General features: G+C 41.6%; 1 protein-coding gene across 1 annotated transcript; it reads right to left on the bottom strand.

Annotated features, from left to right (window-relative positions):
• Positions 1–11067: 11067 nt before the first annotated feature.
• Positions 11068–24721, bottom strand: tmem192 (transmembrane protein 192). Its single transcript, XM_080836511.1, has 6 exons — positions 24584–24721; positions 20478–20630; positions 19934–20195; positions 19186–19323; positions 12549–12660; positions 11068–11916 (listed from the first exon to the last, which is right to left on the bottom strand). Exons 1-6 carry the CDS (start codon positions 24629–24631, stop codon positions 11793–11795), a joined length of 837 nt encoding a protein of 278 aa, XP_080692637.1. The 5' UTR covers positions 24632–24721; the 3' UTR covers positions 11068–11792.
• Positions 24722–25127: the final 406 nt, after the last annotated feature.

The following is a 25127-nucleotide window of genomic DNA, read 5'->3' as shown; positions in this document are numbered from 1 at the left end:
ATGTTTGAAATTTGCTCTTTTATTTTATCATATTTCAGTAGCCATGGAGGTTACGGGAATTTAGATTATGGTGCAGTGCGATGGAGGTGCATCTTTGTAATAACATTGCACTGCACCATAATCTAAATTTCCCTAACCTCCATGGCTACTGAAATATGATAAAAAATAAAAGAGCAAATTTCAAACATCTTTGTACTAAGACTTCACATCATTGGTATGATGTTGTTTGTATTTTCGGTTTATTTATTCTTTTAATCTAGGATTTTCAAAGGGCAGTCACCACACTTTCCAAATAAATGATCTTTATAGTAAATATAGATAACCATCATGTTTGTCAGTGACATCAGCACTCAGCTGTAAAGATCTCATGTCATTACATGGGCCATTATAACATCCACAAGTTATTATTCATGTGTAGACCCATGTAAAACTTTAAAGATCTTCCATTGGCTAATCATGCCCACTTTTTGTTTCCAGGTACAGCATCATCGCTGTGTGGGTGTATATGTATGTTCATGTGTGTGTGTGTACGTTTGTGTATTTGTATGTGTAATGGAGCTGCCCTTCACCAAGTTTGAGTTGGTCTTCATCTTCATCGCCTTCACTGTGTTCTCCATGTTCACCATTGCTGTAATATGCCAGTTTACGTTGAGGAAAGAAGGTGTGTAGTTTCAAAAAAACACAAATTCCACTACATACTCACATATGCATATTGCCATGAATGAAGTCATGCCATATCTTCCAGAGATTTTAAACTCAAAGTTCCTGGTAAGTAAAGAGTATTTATTGTTTTTCAGAGCCATATCTGAGTGATGAGTTTTTAAAGGTGCATCTGAAGAGCAGGAGTAAGAAGCCGAAAATGAGAGCAGACCAAGAGGAAACAACTGCTTCCACAACTTCAATGAGCATCCTGATCCATCTGCCACCCACCCACTTCACCGCACAAGCTCCTCAGACGCCAGGCTCAGATGAATGATGTCTCTAAAAGTTTGGCTGCATTTCGTTCTGACATTAACAGATGTTCGTACCAGAACACATACTTTTAACTACTATATGACAACTTTTAAAGACCATAAAAATATGTAGTCTTCGGGGTAAGGAACACATGTAACACAAAACAAACAGATACTTGAAATAACTTATTTGTCTACTGGATTTTTCCAGCTGAATGCCGTTGATATTCAATGTATGATACTGTGAATTATAAGTATTAAAAACCTTTATTCCTGTGATACTTCACTGAACAACCTGCCTGTTAGCAGCAATGCAGGCATACATATGTGCTTAGGTATGAGGAGTCTTTGAACATTTTTATCCTATCATTGTTATTATCCTTTTTAGCTGATAAAATGGAAAATCGTGCACCAATGAAGTTTATGGTCTATTTGCATGCAGCAAGGTGCTTTGCATAATTTGAGACCTAGAGCCACATGAGAAAGCCTAAGGCAAGGTGACAAGGTGAACCAGGCGTTCAACAGGATCAAGCTCAAATGTGGGAGGACTGGCTTGTCATTTGCGAGGGACAGGTATCAGGAGAAACGAGCAAAGACCAACATGAGTAAAAGTACCAAAGGTAACAGATGGTGTAGAACATAAAATGAATGAATTAATGACTGAAGGCACATAGTACCACAGCAAGTGTTCATACTGCAGCTAGGCAGAGAACATGGTTTATTACTGTTTAATAGTCAGTAAGGGTATAAATGAGTGAATGGCAGGGAGTATTTAGATAGCAGCAAGAGAAGTACATTTCATGAAGAACCAAATCTAGTACAGGGCTTAATGTGTGTAACTTCCTGTGTGGGCACGATGTCAAATAAATCTGTGGTTTGTGAAACCTTATGAAAGTAGGCCATGGACAGGACAACAATTCTTGCGAACTGTGTGAGAGGTGGGCCACACAGGGAAAGCGTGCCATTCTTAGTAGCAAATACATTTAGCCAAGAAATGTAGCTTATTCTGAGTCACGTTCAAATGAATATGGTGCTATTTCTGTGTATACTGCATCACGCCCTGATAAATGAACAAATCAAATGTCTGATTTATGGGGACAGTTTAACCCCAAGGGAAGTTGTAAAAACTACTATGAACACCCATAGAGATTATCACACATCCATGGTTCGCAGTCTGCTGTGGCGAACCCAAACTTTTTCTGAAGAGGGAAAAAACATGTCCAAAACAAAAATGTTCTTAGAAGAAGATACAATTTGCATTACTTCTACCTCTTGACCTGCCTCCCAACCTACCTATACAGGCCATTATTACCTATGCTGGCCATTCCAGTGCATCCATTTCTTCAAAGATGACCAGGAGGTGGCAGTGTTTCTAAGCAAGGGACATTTTCAGTCGAATTGTTAACCTTCCACCTGAAGTTGTTTCACAGCAAACTAATAAGATACTGATATTGTTTGACATGTGGGTTGAAACTGTTTGGCTGGAAATGCAGGCACTGGTTTAGATCTGTTGTTGCTAGAGGTGCATGGGAGATCTGTTTTGAGTGATGCGTTGTAGGTTGTGGATCAGATTTTAATAGCTTAGTAGGGGGTTGCAGAACTTCCTGACCCAGGGATTGAAAGAGTTGTAAACTGGGGACCATGAGCAGGAAGGGGGTGGAGCTGTTATCTTGGTCACAGGAGGCGAGAAGGCTGGTCACCCCTTATCTCTCTCAGGACATTACAACCTGGAAGTGAACCCTCATATCACTTCCTGCTTCCTCCTCTTGACCAGCAATAACGTGCCTTTATAACCCAATGGACTTGGCAATAAGTATAACACTATAAACTTTATGTTAGGCTATCATTAGATACACAAAACATACACATTGTAAGAGGGGGAAAGAACAACAAAACTGAAGGAAGAAAGGACCCGTGCAAAAGAATGGGAGAGATACAGGTATGTGTCAATGCAATTAGGATAATTCAACCAACGCAAGCATTACAGTCTATAAGTCTTGAACTAGATGGCATCATCTGTGTATGTGTGTGTGGCACATATTGTCTATGTTCAAGGATTACATCTACTGAATTTTAACTGACATTTTTTACTTGTCCCATAGATAAACAGGAGATTGTGTTTTGCGACACTTGCTTCACCAATGACTAGTCTTGAAGCCTCTTTGGCTAGAATGTGGTATTAAAACCCCTTAATTGACAGGATCCACCCCCAAACCAAAGAATGGGAGGGGGGCTGTTTAGGTGTCACATCTCGTGGTCTGTGGCCCTCTCCATTTTCACCACCACCGACCTAAATTGTTACCCGTGTCCAGAAACCAATGAATGATGATCAAGGTCAATTCAGATCAAGGGAATACATGTAACATGTATGTTGAGTGCTGTTTATGTGTGTGAATATAACAGCTGTTGTGTGCTGTGTATGTTTGTGTATGTGAGCCAGAGACCTTTGCTCTTGAGCAGTAAGGTTATTTGAGCAAGCAGGTTAATCTCTGTAATGACGTATAATCCCAGAGAGGACAAACATTACAAGATTACAACATTAAACAGGACTTCATATAACATTAAACAGGACTTCATATGTCAAAGCCACAAATGTATAGCTAACAGTTTATTTCATCACTCTACAAAGTAAAGATATGAGACACAAATGTGAGGTTATGTGTAGTTCTCTGTCTCTCAGAAAAACTACGTAACAAATAAAGGGGATTGAGTGTATAGGTACTAGTAGCCATGGATACCAGGTGGTGAATGACAATGGTGGCAAATTAGCATATTTAAATGTGAGAAATAAAAGTTCAGGAGGACACAAAAGGGTAACAATGTATGTTAACATGAAGCTTTTAGACAGCTACTGCATTAGAATCTCTCATTCCCCCTCTCTCTCTCTCTCTCTAACACCCACATACACACACATACACTAAAAACACACACAAAGACACCAGGTCCACAAGGAATGTGTGAAATGTGTGAAGTTAGGGTAGAACATTTCTGCAAACATTATTAAGCGGTAAATAACCTCTCTGAGAGCAGTAGCTCTCTGTCACACACAGACATCCTCACACAGAAACAGAGACACACACACACACACACACACACAAACACACACACACACACACAAACACAGACAGACAGACAGACATAGAGGCAGCAGACAGACCTAGAACCAGACACACAGAAGACAGAAACTCACTTGTGCGCCCATCTAAGTAACAAAAGGGACTCATAGACCCATAATAAGCACACAGGCTCACCCCTCTGTCTGTCCTGGCCTCCCTCTCCACCAGGCCACATAGTGCTCAGACACTCAGGGGGTTAAGTGCAGATTCTGGGCTGTAAGCATTAGACTGGTGGTGTGTGATCCATTAGCTGCCTGCTGGGCTTGTAATCCTGCATAGAAAATAAATGAATGTGTGTGTGTCTGTGTGTGCGTGTGTGTCTGTGTGTGCGTGTGTGTCTGTGTGTCTGTGTGTCTGTGTGTGTGTGTGTGTGTGTGTGTGTGTGTGTGTGTGTGTGTGTGTGTGTGTGTTGTGTGTGTCTGTGTCTGTGTGTCTTCAAATATGGAATGCCCTTAATATCCAGGATAAACAATATCCTTAATCTCTTACCCTTCTGGATAAAAACTTTTTAAGAGCCGGAGCTTCTGCTGTAGATACAACAAACTCCAGTCATTGGAATATCTGAATAAGCATTCGCTTTTACAAGAAAACACCAGAGTCTTATCTGCCAACAGGCACTCGCTTGTTATGAGACAAATGTTTATATTTCAGGTACTTGCTGAAAAATGTCTTAATGGTTTATTCATCAAACTCAGTCTAACAGCCGTGCTGGACTTCGCTGCAGTCTGAAGATGCCAATCAGAGCAGTAACACTCCAACAATGACCACGTCAACAGTGGTGGCTTCATACAATAAACTTCTCCAATGGCATTCGAACATACACAAATACACACATCACATGGCTTTCCACTCACACTTAAGCAGTCTTAGAGCTTAGACCAACTCTCTCACTGGCATTCTTTCAGTGCTGAGTGGGTGTACATATTCTCTCTCTCTCTCTTACATACAAACATAGAACACACACCCGCACTATTTTTAAGTCTGTATGGCAGGTTTTGTGGAGAATTAGCATAGTATGCTAGTTTTACTCATTGTCTTATAGTGGGTCCTAATTAGTCTATTCACAACTTGTGCACATTAGTGTGTGTACAAAACATAAAGTCACTCACCCGCAGTCTTTCTCTATTCCAGTTAAACACACTCGCGCACACTATCAGTTTCACTGAGACTGAATCTTACATTCATGGACAGCAAGACCATGTGATTATATGGGCAAAACATTAGGCTAAAAATTTTTTTTACTACACTTGTAGAAATAGTTGTGTGAGGGTGTCTGTGTGTGTGTGTGTGTGTGCGTGTGCGTGTGTGTGTGTGTATATATGTGGTTGTATAGATGGTATGTTAGTATGTAAGTGAATACAGGATGGATGTGGATTAACATTTATACTCTGACTAGTTTATTAAGATAACAAATGTGAACTGGCTCTTTGGACTGGTCTGTGTGTCTATATATTTTGTATATGTGTGTGTGTGAGAGAGAGAGAGAGAGATAGAAAGAAAGAGAGAGAGAGAGAGAGAGAGAGAGAGAGAGAGAGAGAGAGAGAGAGAGAGAGAGAGAGAGAGAGAGAGAGAGAGAGAGTCCAGATGTTCACTCCCAACCATCATCACCACCAGAGTAGCCAGGATAGCCCCTGTGGTTCACACACATGCACACCGACCAACACAGACGCGCACACACACAAACACACGCACAAAATTGCGCACGCACACACACACACACACACACAGGAGTGTAGTGGATCACAAAAGGCATCACCTCATTAGCTGAAAGTGTTCAAGTGTTCACAGATGCACCAACAACAGCCATCACTTAACAACCACTTAACATCTCACAGGTGAATAGAGGACCAAAGCACACACACACACACACATGCCAAGAGAGAGGGACTGAATTTGAGTAAGAAGGAGGCTCCAAAAGTCCTAAAGGCCAAAAAGCATGCAGACACACACTACACAATCCTCTTGGAGACACATAAGGAACAGCCATTAGGGTGGGGGAGTTGAGAGTAAGCTTCCTGCTCTATTGCCTGCTACATGTGGGGTCAATATGTGCAATGCAAAGTGTGTGTCTCTCTCTCTCTCTCACTGTGTGTGTGTGTGTGTGTGTGTGTGTGTGTGTGTGTGTGTGTGTGTGTGTGACTGAGTGAATGGGGGGTCTTTTACATACCCCTCCCTGTCTCTGCCTCTTCTTCCCCTCCTACCTCTCTCCCTCCCTCTGCAGTGGTATTTAAAGAGGGGGGAAAATGGCTTTGTCCACTCTGGTCTTTCATACTCAGCTTGGGTCATCTGTCAGCTGGTAAAAAGAAGGAGAGGAGAGGATATAAGACCAAAGAAGTAGATAAGAAAAGGGACAAGGACCAAGCCGCAAACCAGGAAAGAGGGACAGAGTACTAATGCTGGTCATCGTTTTACTGAGCATTAACGTGGGGAGACACTGAACTCAAAATTTACAAAAAGGAGAGTTATCGAATTCAGTTAATTAATACAAGGGTAAATAGCTCTGGAATTAACCCCTGTTGAAGAGACAGAAATCTCTGCCATCTGAGTTTCCTTTCTCGTGGTAACAGCAACTGTGGGATTTACCGGGTGAACACCTGACCTTCGGCAACAAGATGAGGCTTTTCAACCCAATCCTTATTCTTCTACTGCTACTGTCGATGTCGATGTTGCTGTTGGCGAGACCACAAAGAAAAGGTAAGCATCATGAAAACCATGACTGGTTCAAACAGTCCCCTTTTTTATGTGACAGTTGTTAAGTGCAGTATACTCTTGCGAAATAGCCTAGTTGTATGTATAGAGTTTTTTTCTCGGAACCTACAGTTATGCCCAGATTGTTTAATATTGTTAAATTCACGCCCAGCCTTTTTGCCTCGCGTGCAGCGTGACTAAAGTTCGAGCTCTGAACTACAAACTCGCGATAGGCGATATGTGGGTCAGCGCAGGTGACGGATGCGCCTCGAAGCAACGCATAGCGTCGGCACCTGTGGAGCTAAGAAGAGAACTTAAATTGTGTCCTTAGGCTTCAATCAAAATCTACATCTGAAACCATCGCCACCTTTACGGCTCCACCGGTAATCTCTGCCCCCGGGCTGACCGGCTGTGAGAACCTTTTGTTAGTCATGATGTTTAACACAATGGTAATGAAGGTTGCGCTACGGTCCACATTAGCATAATACTGCCCCTGCTACGGAGAGAAAGACCAAGAGAGGGAGAGAGAGCGCGCGCACGGCAATGTGGTCCCAGGAGCGGAATTTCAGAGCGTTCGCAGTCATAAAGTCATCCGATTTTATCGTTTCCTGTTGGTCACGGTAGCTCAAATCTTGCTCAGAGGGAGGAACAGTGCTAAATTGGCAGTTGCACAGGGAGTGGCTGTGAAAATTCGTTATCAGCACAAGACCTAATTGGTATATTGGAGGAGGCTATAGACTGCCTGTTACCTGTGGGAAGAGTGGTCCCACCCGGTCATGGTTCTTAAATTCCATCCTCACACACCCATACAACCGATGTGGTCACCAGTAGCCACTTAGAAATAACGGTTGTTAAGCCCAAGCCCTGTTCGTATTAAATGTCTTGCAGCTTTCCAGAATGTAACTCTTATTCATTCTGATTATTTAACAGATTTCCCGAATATGCGCAGAAAATACCGGAGACACCACTGTCCGCACAATCGCTGCCTACCACTGCATTCACGTGTGCCGTTTCCCTGAGGTAAGGCACTGAAAGTTGCTTAGTGTGTAACGCGATGCAGCATTTAACTTACCTAATGCTGCAGCTTTCTTTAAAAACCATCTGCAGCGTGTGTCAATGTGTATCCCAAGACATTAGACCTGATTTATAAATACAAGTTTCAGTTCACTAAGCATCCAGCCTCAGATGCACACACAACCACTCTCACAAAATGTTGGGTAATTACACTCTGAGACTTTCTCTGAGGTTGTGAGTAAACACACTTATGCACACACACACACTTCAAATTGCATTGGAGTGGTAAACTGAGTTACATTCCTAAAGCCCTTCTGCTAATAAGAAACAAACAAAACCCAGACACACAATGGCAGGAATGTCTTTGTTACTGTAGTGGCACACATAGTATGTGTTCTTATTGCAGGACTTGAGGGGGGCTGGTATGCCTCTGTAGCTTTGTTAGAAGTTATTAAATTAATGATAAACAATCAGTTCCAACTAGTGTGTGAATGTGTGTTTCCTTAGATCTAATGTTTGTAAGTATATGGGCATCTGTGAAGGAGTCATTGGCTGTTTAAGGGGGCCTTTCCATGCAGTAGAGAGCAAAGATCAAGGTTACACAGCCATAAACCAGCAGCTGGGACCAAACACACACACACACAAACTCCCTCAGTCCAGCTTTAAACAAAGACAATCATGTGAGTTATGAGGTGAAGCAGTGGTCACACATACACAGGAGGTGATGTGGGGTCAGAAGTCTAAGGCAATGTGAGGAGGAAGAGGGACTAGTGGCAGTTTTAATGCCTAAGGTGTATGTGAGTGATTAGGGAGCCTGAGTGTGTGAGTGTGTGAAATAAATCACCGTAATTGTGACGGCAGCCCTGTGGAGCCGCTGCACTGTTGCCATACTCCCCCGCTGAAGTCGTGGCCTTTAACCTAAGCTCTGACCCCACACACTGAGTTAGGGCCTGCCAACCCTAACTAGATGCACATTCAAACACACACGTAAACAAACACTGAATGGCCGTTACCATAAATTAATCTTTTTCCTGTATTGCTTTTCTTTTCCAGGTGACACTTCTGGGAGAAAAAAAAGAGACAATCTGTGGAAAGCGAACTTCTAGAAACAATGGAATGCGGAGACCCACTGTCAGACTCGACTTCTATGAAATCCGGTGCTGAGAGGAGATATGCCAAGAAGCTGCGCCGTTGTGTGTCTGTCTGTCTCTCAAACGTTTCTGTTTCTACTGATAATGATCCTTTGCCACCATCTGTATCAAGCTGTACTCTCATATAAGTATACAGTGTTCTTAAGCGGTCATTACTCATAGCTGTTGTAAATACTTTTAAACATGAGAATGGCATTTTGTAAAGTATTATTTGAAATGTGTTTATTTGTTAGTCCTGCACTTCAAATGTTTTATTAATGGATATTAAATAGTGTGTATACTCAAGTCTGAACTTTGTGAAAACAAAATGTTTCCTTCTTTAAGCTTATCATAGGTCAAACATCAACAACATCTTTAAGCCGAATTTGTGAGGTAGTCAAAGCCTTAGCATGTGATAGGATTGTAGAGCACAGTATCAGCAGACTCAAATAATGTATTCGTTAGTGACTCCATGGGGGGTGACATGAAGAGACTGTCAGTCATGTATAACGTGTATTTGCGTCCGACTGCTGCCTGTCCTGAGTCTTAGGTTCTAGAGGTGCTCTGAGTTCATCATTGATGTCCTCTGCTGATTGCAGTGCTAAGGCGCACTGATGGCCTCTTGGAGCAGTAAACGGTGCTTAGACTTGAACTTGAATGATACACAATAATACGCTTTTAAACGTTTCTTCGTTGCCCCACTTCCAACTCAGGAGAAAGTGTGGTAGTCTAACTGCCACCTACTCAGAGCCAGCCAGTCCAGGTCCATGCAAACCCTTAAACCATTTTTTTGTTAAATGAATTGATCATTTACATCAAATTCTGACCCCACTTTAACGAGTGGTTTTACCCACTGGTTAAAGTGGGGTCCAAAAATAATAAGCTTTAAAATATCAAATTGTGCTGCATCATTGAAAACTGCAAATGGGGACCATGTGCACCAATAGAACAAGCATATTGTGTCCATTGACCAATAAACAACTGATATGATTGAGACACATCAAGTCAATCGGTCATGATGTATCACTCACTTCACTCATAGCACAACAGATTGTTCCTGCTGCTGCTTAGCTTTGCTCATTAGATAGCTAGCCTGCTGGCGAGCGGTGAGAAATAGTTGAGTCAGTCCACATCAAGTCACGCTAAGATTGGTTTTATTGAGAACAGCAACAGGAGACCAAAATACGTCATGTGGCTTCAGGTGCTGGCAAGGGAAGCATGAAATCAGTCAGGCTACAGCAACATCTGATTACAGAGCCCCCAAACTATTATTGTGTTCATCACTATGAAATAGGTATGAAGTATTTAGGTCGAAAGGTTTTAGAATTAAAATAGTTCCAATGACACCTGAGAGTACAACTGGCCGTAAGCATATGCTTTATCTGTGTTATGAGGGTGGTCCTTGGAACATTTTCTCCCGTTATCAGTCGCTGGCCCCAAAAAGTTAAGAAGAACCCTTGCATTAAACTATTTGAAGGACTTAAATGGAAACTTCGGAGTTTTTTAACGCTATTTTCGATCTGATTGGGTAAATGTTTCGACTCGGAACAAAATGTATAAAGATTGGCCCAGTATTGAGTTAAAAATCGCAACAGGCTAAACAATGGAATCCTATTTAACAAGCATGCCAGCATCAAAGTGCTTGTTTTAGTCACTAACGGGCACGAAAATATTATCATAAGGGTCTGACATGTAACATGTGAAGGATCCCCACAGATACATACCTGGGTCTGTTTACATCAACAAATAAATAAAAATAAATAAAATCTAGAAAATGACTGTACAGTCAGTGTGCTTTATCTCAAGCTTCTTACGGTCTCTGACATCGCAGCCCATTCAGTACCGTGTGTCGCTTGAGTGAGTTCTCGGAGTATAGTGCACTTCGATAATCGAAGATAGAAAAACATTTACGAGTCTGTCAGTGTCTTCAACAAGCGGTTTACTTTGACGTGCATGCTTTCTTCATAGGCTTCCTTTCCATTGCCGGTTTTAGCGTTCTAACAATATACCGGACTGATTATGATGGTTTCTGTCCCTAGTAACAGTTTGGACCCAAAAGATGTAAAAGTAGGACCCAGGTTAAAAAATCGCAAAGATTTCCTTTAAATAATGAACACCAATGACACATGTATAAAATAGACATTTCATAAAGACACCCCAAATGATCTTTATTCACATTAATTCACTCACAACATTATTTCAACCAGTCTTCAGTATCCAATGAAATACTTATAGAAGACCAGTATGACAGTGGTTAGAAACTGGAAGAAAATAATAATCAAGATCGCTCCCAAGACTCTTGGGTTCTTCTCCACACACTCACACAGAAATCTTACATACATGACAAACAACAGTCCATTATCGTATAAACAAAATCGTATACTTTAGTAAAATAGAAAAATAAAAACAACATTAGACCCATACCACAATACCAATCCCTGACCAGAGAGGAGTAATGGAACTGATTTAGCTGATTGAACATGATTCCTTCCTGGCTCCAACCATTGTGTTGTTAGGGAGCAGTTGGCATAGTAATGCGAGAGTATCGTTAAGGAAAGGTTACTTGGGGTCATTTGCCACTAAAGACCCCTCTGATCAGTCAGCCATGGCTGCGGTGGCCTGACTCTCTCTCTCTCACTATCTCCCTCACTCTCAATACAAACACACACAACCGTCACAAACACAATGTGCTTACTCAACTGGCACACAAGCAGTTTTATTTCATGCAAACATTATGCGGTCGTGGATGCGCACTCTAATGGCACACGCACACACATATATACACACGCGCACACACACACACACACGCACACACACATACACACGCACGCACGTACACACTCACGGTCAGCTAAAAGCAGTGCAGTAGCAGGCAGTGGAGAGGCCTGGTGTCAGTCTCTGATCTGCTGAGCAGTGAGGGAGAGGATTCTCTTGCTCAGCAGAGTGTTGTGCTGCTTCAGGTACTCTATCAGATCCGCCTGCTTCTCTACCACCTCCTCAAGACTCGAACCATCCCTGTCTCACACACACACACACACACACACACACACACACACAAAGAGTCAATAAAGATTAAGAAAAACTGTGATAAAACAGATAAAAACTCACCCAGGGGCCTCAAGTGTGGTGGGTGGAAATGTGGTGTTTCTTTGAGGAAACTGACCCACTGGCTTCTGTTTACAGGGCCTTTGGTGAGACCCAAGGGCTCACAGTGTGTGCATGTGTGTGCGCCCTCTTTGCAGATGCTAATGGCAGAGCAAAGACGGCGAGATGGACAGATAGAATAGGGCAGATAGAGGTGGCTACAGAGACAAGTCATGCAGATGCCAACCAGGAGGGTCTGGGTAAGAATACCAGACGTCGAATCAAATTTCAGATGAAATGACGTACAGGTATAAAGTATTATGTTTTATAATTAATATGGAGATTTTAATCATTTTAATGGGATGATGATTCAAATATCAGTTTGATCACATTCTCAATAACATTTAATAGATTCATATGTATGAGTTATTGTGCTGCTGAATGTAGGCCACTGTTAGCAGCTTGTAAAAAAGTATGTGTTTGTATACTGAAGCCCCTGTGGGTGTGTGTAAAGGTCCTGCAACTGGACAGCTAGTGAGTGTGAGTGAGTGAGTGTGTTTTACCTGAAGCCGGTCTCTGTGTGTGCAAGGCTGCCACTGCTCAGGTAGTTGTGGAAGTGCTCCTCTTGATTGATGTCAGGACTAAGTTTCTCGGTGTTGAATCTCACCACCTTCACTGCAACCGAAACACACACAAAAATGTATTCAAGAAAAGAGAAAACGAAGAAACATTATAGACATTAGGCATGTCTCTCTCCCCCACGTAAGGACACAGTCGAGACTATTAATGCTGGCAGTTAATGGTAGAACGTTTGAAGTAAGCAAGCTAGGGCCTGATGCAAAACACTAATTCTGAATGACAGGATGACCCCCTCCTTCCTTCTGCCCTCAGAAGGTTGTAAAGGGCCACTCTCCTAATGTCTCCCCTCACACTGCCCACTCTTCCTCCGGAGACACACTCAAGTGTTCTTGTGGTGGCCAGGCCCGTCAGAAGCACCTTGGGCTTTAGCGGTGTGGATGTGTGTGTTTAGTAGGTGTGGAAAACAGCACTGCAGCTGCCATATCCTGCACATCTAGTGTTCTATTCTCACACCATCTCGACACACATTTTATCTCGAAGTCTTTATCTCTCATTCTCACAAGCATAAACAAACACTCACACACTCCACTCGACTTCTGTTTTACACATAAATATAGACCGTCCCCCCCTATACTATTTAGCAAAACAAGGCAGATCATATCCTTCACACACACCCTCACATTAGGCAACAATAATATAATATTTTAGGTCAACAACAGGAGATGAGCAGTCCAATGAAACATAATGTATGTATATATACAGCCGCAGAAAAAATTAAGAGACCACTTCAACATTATCAGTTTTTCTGGTTTTACTATTTATTGTTTGAGTAAAATTTACATTTTTGTTTCATTCTATAAACTACTGACAACATTTCTACCAAATTTCAAATACAAATATTTATTTAGAGCACTTATTTGCAGAGAAATGACAATTGGTCAAAATAACAAAAAATATGCCGTGTTTCCAGATCTCTAATAATGCAAAGAAAACAAGCTCATATTCATTTTTAAACAACACAATACTAATGTTTTAACTAAGGAAGAGTTCAGAAATCAATATTTGGTGGAATAACCTTGATTCACAATCACACTTTGTTTGATGGCTTGTGACCTTCCATCTTCCTCTTGATGACATTCCACAGCTTTAAAATGGGATTCAGGTCTGGAGATTGGGCTAGCCATGACAGGGTCCTGATGTGGTGGTCCTTCATCCACACCTTCACTGACCTGGCTGTGTGGCATGGAGCACTGTCTGCTGGAAAAGACTCCTCAGAGTTGGGGAACATTGTCAATGCAAAAGGAACCAAGGTATCTTCCAGGAAAACTTTGTACCTCGCTTGATTCATGCGTCCTTCACAAAGACAAATCTGCCCGATTCCAGCCTTGCTGAAGCACCCCCAGATCATCACCGATCCTCCACCAAATTTCACAGTAGGTGCTAGACTCTGTGGCTTGTAGGCCTCTTCAGGTCTCCGTCTAACCATCAGACGATGTGTTGGGCAAAGCTGAAAATTAGACTCAGAGAAGATTAACTTAGAAGATGACCTCCAGTCCTCCTTGGTTCAATCCTTATGGTCTTTTACAAACCTCAAAGTACAAAATTGTCCTGGAAGAAAAACTTGCTTCCTTTTGCTCTGACAATGTTCCCCAACTCTGAGGAGTGTTTTTTCCAGCAGGACAATGCTCCATGTCACACAGCCAGGCCAGTGAAGGTGTGGATGAAGGACCACCAGATCAGGACCCTGTCATGTCCAGCCCAATTCCCAGACCTGAATCCCATTAAAAACCTCTGAAATGTGATCAAGAGGAAGATTAATGATCACAAGCCATGAAAAGAAGCCAAGCTGCTTGAATTTTTGCGCCAGGAGTAGCATAACGTAACCCAACGGCAATGTGAAAGACTGGTGGATAGCATGCCAAAACACATGAAAGCTGTGATTGTAAATCAAGGTTAATCCACCAAATATTGATTTCTGAACTCTTCCTAAAGCATTAGTATTTTGCAGTTTAAAAATGAATATGAACTTGTTTTCTTTGCATTATTCGAGATCTGAAAACTATTTTGACCAATTGTCATTTCTCTGCAAATAAATTCTCTAAATGACAATATTTTTATTTGAAATTTGGTAGAAATGTTGTCAGTAGTTAATAGCATAAAACTAAAATGTTAATTTTCTTTTAACTCATACCAATAAATAGTAAAACCAGAGAAACTGATCATTTTGAAGTGGTCTCTTAATTTTCCCCCCGGCTGTATATACACTACCATTCAAAAGTCTGGGGTCACTTAGAAATGTCCTTATTTTTCAAAGAAAAGCATGTTTTTTTTTCAAAGAAGATGACATCAAATTAATCGGATATACATTCTATACATTGTGAATGTGGTAAATTACTATTCTAGGCTGAAATATCTGGTTTTTAATGAAATACCTACATAGGTGTATAGAGGCCCATTTCCAGCAACTATCACTCCAGTGTTCTAATGGTACATTGTGTTTGCTAATCGCCTAAGAAGACTCATGGATGACTAGAAAACCCTTGAAAACCCTTGTGCAATTATGTTAGCACAGCTGAAAACTGTTAAGCTGGTGAGAGAAGCTATAAAACTGGCCTTCATTTGAGCTAGTTGAGTATCTGAAGCATCACATTTGTGGGTTTGGTTATACTCTCAAAATGGCTCGAAACAGATAACTTTCATGTGAAACTCGCCAGTCTATTCTTATTCTTAGAAATGAAGGCTATTTCATGCGAGAAATTGCGAAGAAACTGAACTTTTCCTACAACGGTGTGTACTACTTCCTTCAGAGAACAGCAGAAACGGGCTCTAACCAGAGTAGAAAGAGAAGTGGGAGGCACAACTCACAGCAAGAAGACAAGTATGTTAGAATGTCTAGTTTAAGAAATAGACACCTCACAGGCAGCTTTTTAAATGGTACCCGCAAAACGCCAGTGTCACCTTCTACAGTGAAGAGGCGACTCTGGGATGCTGGCCTTATAGGCAGAGTGGCAAAGAAAAAGCTATATCTGAGACTGGCCAATAAAAAGAAAAGATTAATACGGGCAAAAGAACACAGACATTTGACAGAGGACGATTGGAAAAAAGTTTGAGGTGTTTGGATCATACAGAAGAACATTCGTGAGACACAGAACAGGTGAAGATGCTGGAAGAGTATGGTCCGCAAGAAGTGCCCATCAAGCCAATCCAACTTGTGGGAGGTGCTTCAGGAACCGTGGGGTGAAATTTCTACAGATTACCTCAACAAATGAACAGCTAGAATGCCAAAGGTCTCCAATGCTGTAATTGCTGCAAATGGACCCTTTTTAGACGAAAGCAAAGTTTGAAGAACAAAATTAATATTTCAATTAAAAATCATTATTTCCAACCTTGTCAATGTCTTGACTATATTTTCTATTCATTTTGCAACTAATTTGAAAAATACAAGTGTGAGTTTTCATGGAAAACATGAAATTGTCTGGGTGATCCCAAACTTTTGAACGGTAGTGTATATATATATGTGTGTGTGTGTGTGTGTGTGTGTGTGTGTGTGTGTGTGTGTGTGTATATATATATATATATGTTTGACTGGTTGTAGATTAATTTGTTGTGTTTTCTTTACAATGTTGCGTTATCCTGTTATTGAGGGTAATATGGTAGATCTTTCACAACACCATGGGAGAGTGGAATGTTAGCGTCAGGGAGGTAGGAGGGTACGGAACAAACCACCAAGCAGGTGAGATAAAGGGTTGGAGGGAGTTGTTTAAAGAGGATGTGCTACATTCCTCATATCTTTAACAAACATTGGCACCTCACTCAGTCAATGACACCATAAACACAAAGTGATAATAACTCTAATCTCTATTTCTCCTCCTCTTCCTCTCTCTCTCGGTCTCTCTCTCGGTCTCTCTCTCTCTCTCTTTCTCTCTCTCTCTGACACACACAAAGGCAAACAATTGATTATCGTTGCCGTGTTTTTTTTTTCAGTATAGTCTTGTAGAATCAGAATAGTTTGCTACCTGACCTTCGTCCTGTAGTGGGTTGTAGTAATTGATCTTCTGGCTTGCACACAGATGCTCCCACATCATTAATCACATAGATTCTTGAAATGTGTTCCTGAAACATTCAGGAGAACGTACCTATACTGGTTATGGTACTTCTTTTTCTACTAAAATGCCACCTCAAATGTTTAGTCACCAAACTCTCAGTCAGCAACCTATGTTCACGTTTGACTGCAATGCTGGTCAATGTACAATTGATCATGGCATCCGCTGCTCCAGAGGCTCAAGACTCATCCCCTTAACACACTACATGAAGACTGCAAAACAGGATGGACTGATGGATCACTCTTAACAGTTACAAATCAAATATAATGTAATACATCCCAATAATCCAATTAAACACCAATGAAAAATGTTCTACGGCCTGACTGTATTATTTAGCTACATTTAATCCAGTAATGGTGAGCCGGTTGCAGACAGAATAAATAAAGGATGGGGGTCTAAGTCTTTAGTTTCCAAGACCTGGCATCAGAAAACAGCCATACATGGGCTTACATCAAGGCATGCCAGACATTCCACTGGATGTTCTACAATCTTCTGCTCGACTCTAAAACAGTGACAGAAACATGCTGATGTCTGGGCTATATCCCTCTCCTCTCTTACATCCCTTTGTTTTGCCCGCTCTCCCGTTTCAGTAACCCTATGCCCACTCATCCTCCACACCCTTCCCTCCCTCCGTCCGTCCCTCCCGCCCTCCCTCTCGTCTCTGCCCCCCTCACCCCACAGCTGTGCTCACCTGCTAAGAGGCTCAAAGCCCCCAGACTACTCCATCACTGACAGAGCAAACACCCCCCCCCCCCCCCCCCCCCACACACACACACACACACACACACACACACGCACACACACGCACACACACACAAAAACACATGCATACGTGTACTTATATAGCCACATCTTAATACAGTGGAATGGAGATTGCATTTATATGTGTTGGTGTGTGTGTGCGTGTGTATTCAAACTCAACTGCAGTGGATTTTTCTTGCCTTGTTAAGGGGCAGGTCTCTGACAATGAGAATGATGCTTCATTCCAAATTAGTTCACAATGCATTTCTTCCTCTCTCTCTTTCTCTCCTTCTGTGCTTCTTCTCTCCCTCCCTGTGTTTAACCCTTTGATGGGCACTAAAGCTCTTTGATGTGGAGGGGCAAAAGAGCTGAGGCATTCATGTTTAAATGAGTGCAGTACGCAGAGTAGAGGGAGAAATCACCTTCCCTCTTCAAAAGACACACACACACACACACACACACACACACAGACACACAGAGCGAGAGAGACACAGACACACACACACACACACACACACACACACACACACACACACACACACACCATCTCAAAAGAACTTCAAAGAATTGAGTGCCAAGGGAACATATACTGTAAAGCATTGGGGCTGAAGGACGATGGAGAGAATCAAGTCAATGGGGCTGAAGCGTTCTCCATCTGCTGGGCACAGATCAGACTAATGTCCCAGTACAAAGGCTCCGGATGAGCAGGATCTTTTCTCAGGTCAGAGATGCTTCTTAACCAACTTCACAGACTACTGCGATTCCCAAGCCAAAACACACACAATAAGACATTCACATGGTGACACTATAATCACACTGGACACACAGCAAGCAGAAACAAATCCACTCAGTTCATTTAAGTGCTCATTAGAGACCGCTTCTGAATGCTAGCTGTACCTACACTCACACATGCTCTAAAGATATCTCTTGCACTTTTCATGGGAAGGAATTCTGGTATACAAAAAAACAAACACACACACACACACACACACACACACACACAAAGAGAGAGAGTTTAAAGGTGTATGCTAAGGGAGTATCTTGTCAAGCCTGACTAATCTGCTTAAGAATCCAAAGAGAGATATGAAGTGTGTGTGTTTGTGTGTGTGTGTGTGTGTGTTATAGAATCTCTTCTCAACAACAGGACAATGGCATGGCATTTGAGGGTGGAGTTATACGTTGAACTGTGTGTGTGTGTGTGTGTGTGTCTGGGTGGAGTTGCCTCTTGAATTTGCCTTTGGCGAGGATGAGCCTAATGACCAATGAAAAACAAAAGCTAGCTTGTGCTTGACTTAAGGGATCAGTGCATGCCAAAGGAGGGAAGGGAAACAGTGGCAGTCTATGTGAGAATGATGGACAGACAAACTTTGGGTCTCCATTCAAATGTAAAGCTAACTGTCTGGATACAGTAATAAACAAATCGCCTTTGTAGACAACCTCTAGATGGAGGTTTTGCACAAAACCAACATTTAAATGAGAAGGTTGTGCATCAACTGCCCTTGATGTTTTTTGATTGAATAATGATATATGAAACACTTATATCTACCATGTGTAATATAATAATTCAGAAAAAAGATGGTCCAGTGTACCCTATGCTAAAGAAGATAAGAAAGGAAAAGCATTGAAGCACCTTTCCTTCAGCGTTTGGAGAATTAAATTAGCTCTCATCATAGCTGCCACTTAGATTTAGCATCTAAAGCGTTTGTGTGTGCATGTACTACCTATGAGAGAAAGGGAGAGAGCGAGTGTGTGTGTGTGTGTGTGTGTGTGTGTGTACCTATATAAGACATCAGAAAGGTGATTGACAGCAACAGCTCAAGACTCAGAACTCCCAGCAGCAGATACAGAGACAGCTGCTTCTCGACCCCATCCAGCACTGAAGTCAGCGCCAGCAGCAGCAACACAAACACGTTTCCTAGACATACACAGAGAGAGAAAGAAGATAAGACGCGGACAGAGTGTTTTGAGGGTCAGTCTTTTGTTAATGGTAACTTCCACTAAAATGCATTTGTAGGATTGTTGGTTATGGTACTCCTTATTCTAACCAGAAATATTCAGATGCCTGAATCCAGTTAACCATGTTACAGTCACACTCTGATCATGCTATGCTGTTATGTAGTAGGATGTCGCCCTCTAGGGACCACAATGAGAACTGTCAAAGACGGGGTCCAAACTCTTATGCGATCCTTGTCCACAGGTAGCAGATGTACATTACACACAAAATCAATTGCACAATTTCATTCAAAGGGGAAAGAGGCCCAAAAGTGGGCTTGTTTTCCTGTGTCTGTGGGTGTCTGTGTGAGTCATGTTCATGAGTGCTGTTGGATAGATCAAAATGGCAACGTATGAACAACGCTAGGCTCAGCGTCTTTCCAGAATATGCTCTCTTCTGTTTTTGCACTTCTGGTTAGATGCACTGCATTTCGTTGCCTCGGTACCTGTACTCTGTGCAATGACAATAAAGTTGAATGTAATCTAATCTATCTAATATAAAACATTTGAGAGTATGTGTGCCTGTGTCTTACCTAAGGACTGTATGAGCAGTGGCAGGAGAGCAATGGCACGTGTCTGTCGGTAGAAGAGCAGGTAGCCTCTGCGTCTGGCCGCAGTGTTGTGGTGCTCCACGTAGCATTGGTGTATGTACGATACCACCCATAGTGCCACTTTACTAAGCAGCACAACCTTCTTGCTGTCCACACCCCGCAGCAAGGATGCACACTCTTCACGATATACCTCTAGTAGTCCACACAACACACACACCACCACCGACAAACACACATAGGCTACCTGTGGAGGCCAAACAAACACACAACCACAGATGAGAAGATTTAAGGGCAGGAACAGGGGGCTCACATAGTCCTATGACATTATGGGGGAAACTGTATACACTTATTAGAAATCGGCAACCATGACAATAACGGGAACTCATTTGGAACCAATTCCACTGCAAGAAATGCGAAAAACAGTTAAGGGGAAATTGCAAGAAGTCTTGCACCATTGTTGGTGTGTGTTGCCTGGTAGGCCTTAACAAAGACAGTAAGGGCATCACTGATTGCGTGAATGTCTCACATGTAAGAAAAGCAGTAATCCAGCTGTCCAGGAAGTAGGTAACTTCAGAAATTCCCTCTTGATGGCTGACTCGAGGGTATCCTGAGAGATCAAAGGTCCCTCAATCAGTGGGTCGTCCTCCACACTTTGAGAGATGTCTGTAGTGGAGTTATTCTTCATGTTCGAGCCAAAACAAAGACACATACAGACGTCAAGAAACGCCTGGAATGTTTTTACTGTTCAAAGACTTACATAAAGGCTGAAAACATATAAAACTGAACATTGTCATGTAAACCAAACCAAAAGAGTGAGTTCAGGTATTACAACTATATTTAACAGCTCTGACTGACTCAGGATATTCATCACAACCTTGCATTTGATGGCACATTCAGCCTCTTTATATGTCTAAGCCATCAAATGGGTCATGTATGCGTGGTCGGTATAGCAGCTAAGGCAATGGGTCGGTATAGCAGCTAATGCAATGGGTCTGTATAGCAGCTAAGGCAATGGGTCGGTATAGCAGCTAAGGTAATGGTTCGGTATAGCAGCTAAGGCAATGGGTCGGTATAGCAGCTAAGGCAGTGGGTCGGTATAGCAGCTGAGGCAGTGGGTCTGTATAGCAGCTAAGACAGTGGGTCTGTATAGCAGCTAATGCAATGGGTCGGTAAAGCAGCTAAGGCAGTGGGTCTGTATAGCAGCTAAGGCAGTGGGTCTGTATAGCAGCTAATCCAATGGGTCGGTATAGCAGCTAAGGCAATGGGTCGGTATAGCAGCTAAGGTAATGGTTCGGTATAGCAGCTAAGGCAATGGGTCGGTATAGCAGCTAAGGCAGTGGGTCGGTATAGCAGCTAAGGCAGTGGGTCTGAAGCAGCTAAGGCAGTGGGTCAGTATAACAGCTAATGCAATGGGTCGGTATAGCAGCTAAGGCAATGGGTCGGTATAGCAGCTAAGGTAATGGTTCGGTATAGCAGCTAAGGCAATGGGTCGGTATAGCAGCTAAGGCAGTGGGTCGGTATAGCAGCTAAGGCAGTGGGTCTGAAGCAGCTAAGGCAGTGGGTCAGTATAACAGCTAATGCAATGGGTCGGTAAAGCAGCTAAGGCAGTGGGTCTGTATAGCAGCTAAGGCAGTGGGTCTGTATAGCAGCTAATCCAATGGGTCGGTATAGCAGCTAAGGCAGTGGGTCTGAAGCAGCTAAGGCAGTGGGTCAGTATAACAGCTAATGCAATGGGTCGGTATAGCAGCTAAGGCAGTGGGTCTGTATAGCAGCTAATGCTACGCTACAGAGGTATTAGGCAGTCCCTCCCTCCTTTACATGAATTTGTAAAAACACGAGAATGCAACGACCTGGAGGGACTGATTACTGTAGCAAAACAACTGTGTACATGTGACAGTGGAAGTTATAGCTGTAGAAAAGTCACAACCGTGTGTGACAGTACATTCACTTTCAGAGAAAAACTTGTAGATTTTTGACAGTATAGCCTAACCCCCCAGAACGTGTTTATTATTTTCAGATTTACCTTTACCATCATTTCGACTTGCCTTATCTGACACTTTCAAAACTGATGTATGGTTTCATGTGTCGACTGGACAAGTCTGAGAACTGCATAGTAGAGGCTCTGGTCAACCCTCTAAAGAGCTGTTATCGCTTTACCTCAAACTTAAGACGACATTGGCACAAATGTCTTCATACTTTTTAATGCACTGTATTATGTGTGTTGTATCTTTTTGTTTTTCTCTATTTCTATTTTTATTTATTTATTATAATTGTAGGCTATTTCTTACTTTATATGGAACTTGGTGTCTGAAATAAAGAATAATAATAAACGCATTTTGCAGTGAATATTTTAAGCCAATTATTCCTGTATGAAGGTAAATGCTCAATTTCAATATAATAACCATAAACAAGTTTGACTTCTGAATATTTTAAATACTGGTATTGTGTAAAAGTGGTAAAAGTGTTTTTCCAACATTAAGCAGACAAAATAAATCAACCAGGAACTGCTGATTACTATAGCGTTACGAAACAAGACAAGAAAACGTGTTGTACATATTTTCATCGCTTTTTATTTTCCGGTGACATTACTTGTCATTGTCCCTTTGCATAGAAGTTCTGTGCAAAAGTTCACATCAAATTTTGCTGGACAACCTTGAATCCTCCACACCATGACCATTCCAGCAGAAAGCCTCAGAAAGCATGATTAATACATGTTGTGCAGTAGAAATGTTTAAAGGGTCATAAGCGTATGCGCCGTCAGGAGACAGGAAAAAAAGTCAGGAGTCCTTTTTATTAGTTCCCTGTTTGTGCTGGTTTGAGCCCTTGGGCTATTTACTATATGCCTACTCCATACAGTAAAATGCATTTTGACTGTTCTAGAGAGTAATTTGTTTCAAAAATGTACGTTTGTATGTGCAGATATTTAAAGTTTACGGCAAACAGAGTGGCGATTTCTGTGAAATAGCAGTCTTCTCTTCTCCTAAAGACATGGCTTGGCTTTGACTTTGTGTTGATGTGTAAGGGGCCGGGGCGTTAACAGCCTCCTCTACATATAAATGGTTCATGGCCATTAGCCCTCCCATTGATTGATAATTGCTGGAAGGCCATGTGTTTCATCATATGAATGGATTGACTAAGAACTTTTATGCTTATAGCATACCTTAGACCTAGAGTATTACCTCAAGTGACCAAAAACAGTGTGCACCGTGTACTGTGTACTGTGGTTCAGTATATGTTTTGGGCAATTGGCCTTTCTTATAATATAGTACAGAATTAGCCTACTGTATTTAGGTAGTGACACATTTTGGGAGGAGAAAAATATTCCAAAACTGTCTAAAAATTCAATATGAGAATTAACAGTACGATTAGGCTACTACAAATGTGTACCTTAGATATTATACAATGTAGGCCTATTCAAGTTTTTTCAAGTTGTTTCTAAATCTGAATTTGAACCAATTCTGTAAAATGGCCCATATAACTTTTTTAGATGAGCTTTTACACATTTAATAATGATGTTGAACATGTAGGCGGTTTTAATATATTTGTTAGTTTGATAGCTAATGTATTTATTTTAGGCTATAAGTGCCTGAATCTAGCCCCAGAGAAAAGAGTTTTGGCAGGGAATTCCCCAAAACGCATGGAACCATAACATGCCATAACATGCCATAAGACGCGCAGCCTCAAGTACAGAATTGAGAGTAAAGAACCAAGGACAGAACCTAGATATTAGTTAGACGTTATTTGTAAACTTCCATCGATTACTTTTTGTGTTGATTTAGTTAGCCTATGTCTTTGGAGGGGGGGACTGAGAACAGACTGGGAAAGCTAGAATGCTTACATCTGGTGTAAAACTGGATACCTGTACTACATACTAGAAATTGGAGAACATTTCAGGTTACGAGTTCTTAAACTGTTAACTACGAAATTGCACACAATGAGACTTCTGGGATTCCGTTTTGTTGTCACACTCGTAATGAAGGGGTAGCGTGTGATACAGTGTCACACTTTGGGATGACCTCGAGTCCTCGACGGAGAAACGAAATTGACGGCAGACTCGATTTTATTGAAATAACGAACATAATAAATATTAAAAACGCCATAAAACATACGTTTTGAGGACCACTGTAAATACAGGATTTATTACTTCTTAAGTTATTGTATTGGTGCGGAGCTGCATTGTAAACGTAGTGGAAGTGGGTAGGGAAAGGGTGTAGGGTGTTGTTTCGAAAAGGCCCTAGGATTTGTGCACCGGCAATGAAGAATTCGAAAAAGCAAATCTGTTGTCTCTCTGTGACTCCTCTCTGTGACTTCACATTTACGGATACACATGTGTTACTATTTTCTACAACTAGGCTACAAATTCCCCTGTCACAGGTGCTGAGTTGTTTTCCTTCAATGTTACCTTCATACAATGCGGCCGCCGCTACAGCAAGACAGATTATGTTCGGTAACAGTCTTCATATCGTCTTTTCAGTGGTCTTAGCTGTTACTGCTCTAGCATTTGAGATCAAGGAAATATCTTAATGGTCACATGAGACTATAAAATGACTGAGAAGGCTTGATAAGAAAAGACGTGACTGTCTATGCTGTAGCAGGTTAGCCATAGTGAAGAAACAATAACTTTATACCCACAACTTGATGTGTGCCTCCTTTGTAATCCATAGCTCCTTTCAAATGCATGGACTTGCGAACTGCAGGCCAAATGTCAAACAAAAGAACAATAACGTTTGTCAAAGACCATAATCGTAGCTACTGACGGCTCTCTTTACTTTACAACAACATCTCGGAGTACCATCTAAAAGGGTCCGGGTTGTCCTATTTTCCAAGTCAAAGTTCCTAGCCCAGATGTATTTATACCTACGATAAATAAATACATTAGCTATCAAACTACCAAATACATTAAAACAGCCTACATGTTCAACATCATTATTAAATGTGTAAAAGCTCATCTAAAAAAGTTATATGGGCCATTTTACAGAATTGGTTCAAATTCAGATTTAGAAACAACTTGAAAAAACTTGAATAGGCCTACATTGTATAATATCTAAGGTACACATTTTTAGTAGCCTAATCGTACTGTTAATTCTCATATTGAATTTTTAGACAGTTTTCGAATATTTTTCTCCTTCCAAATTGTGTCACTACCTAAATACAGTAGGCTAATACTGGACTATTT

This window comes from Sprattus sprattus, assembly GCF_963457725.1.
Source record: "Sprattus sprattus genome assembly, chromosome: 4".
Taxonomy (NCBI): domain Eukaryota; kingdom Metazoa; phylum Chordata; class Actinopteri; order Clupeiformes; family Clupeidae; genus Sprattus; species Sprattus sprattus.
Note: the sequence above shows the minus strand (reverse complement) of the source record. Positions and strands in the feature narration are given on the sequence as shown.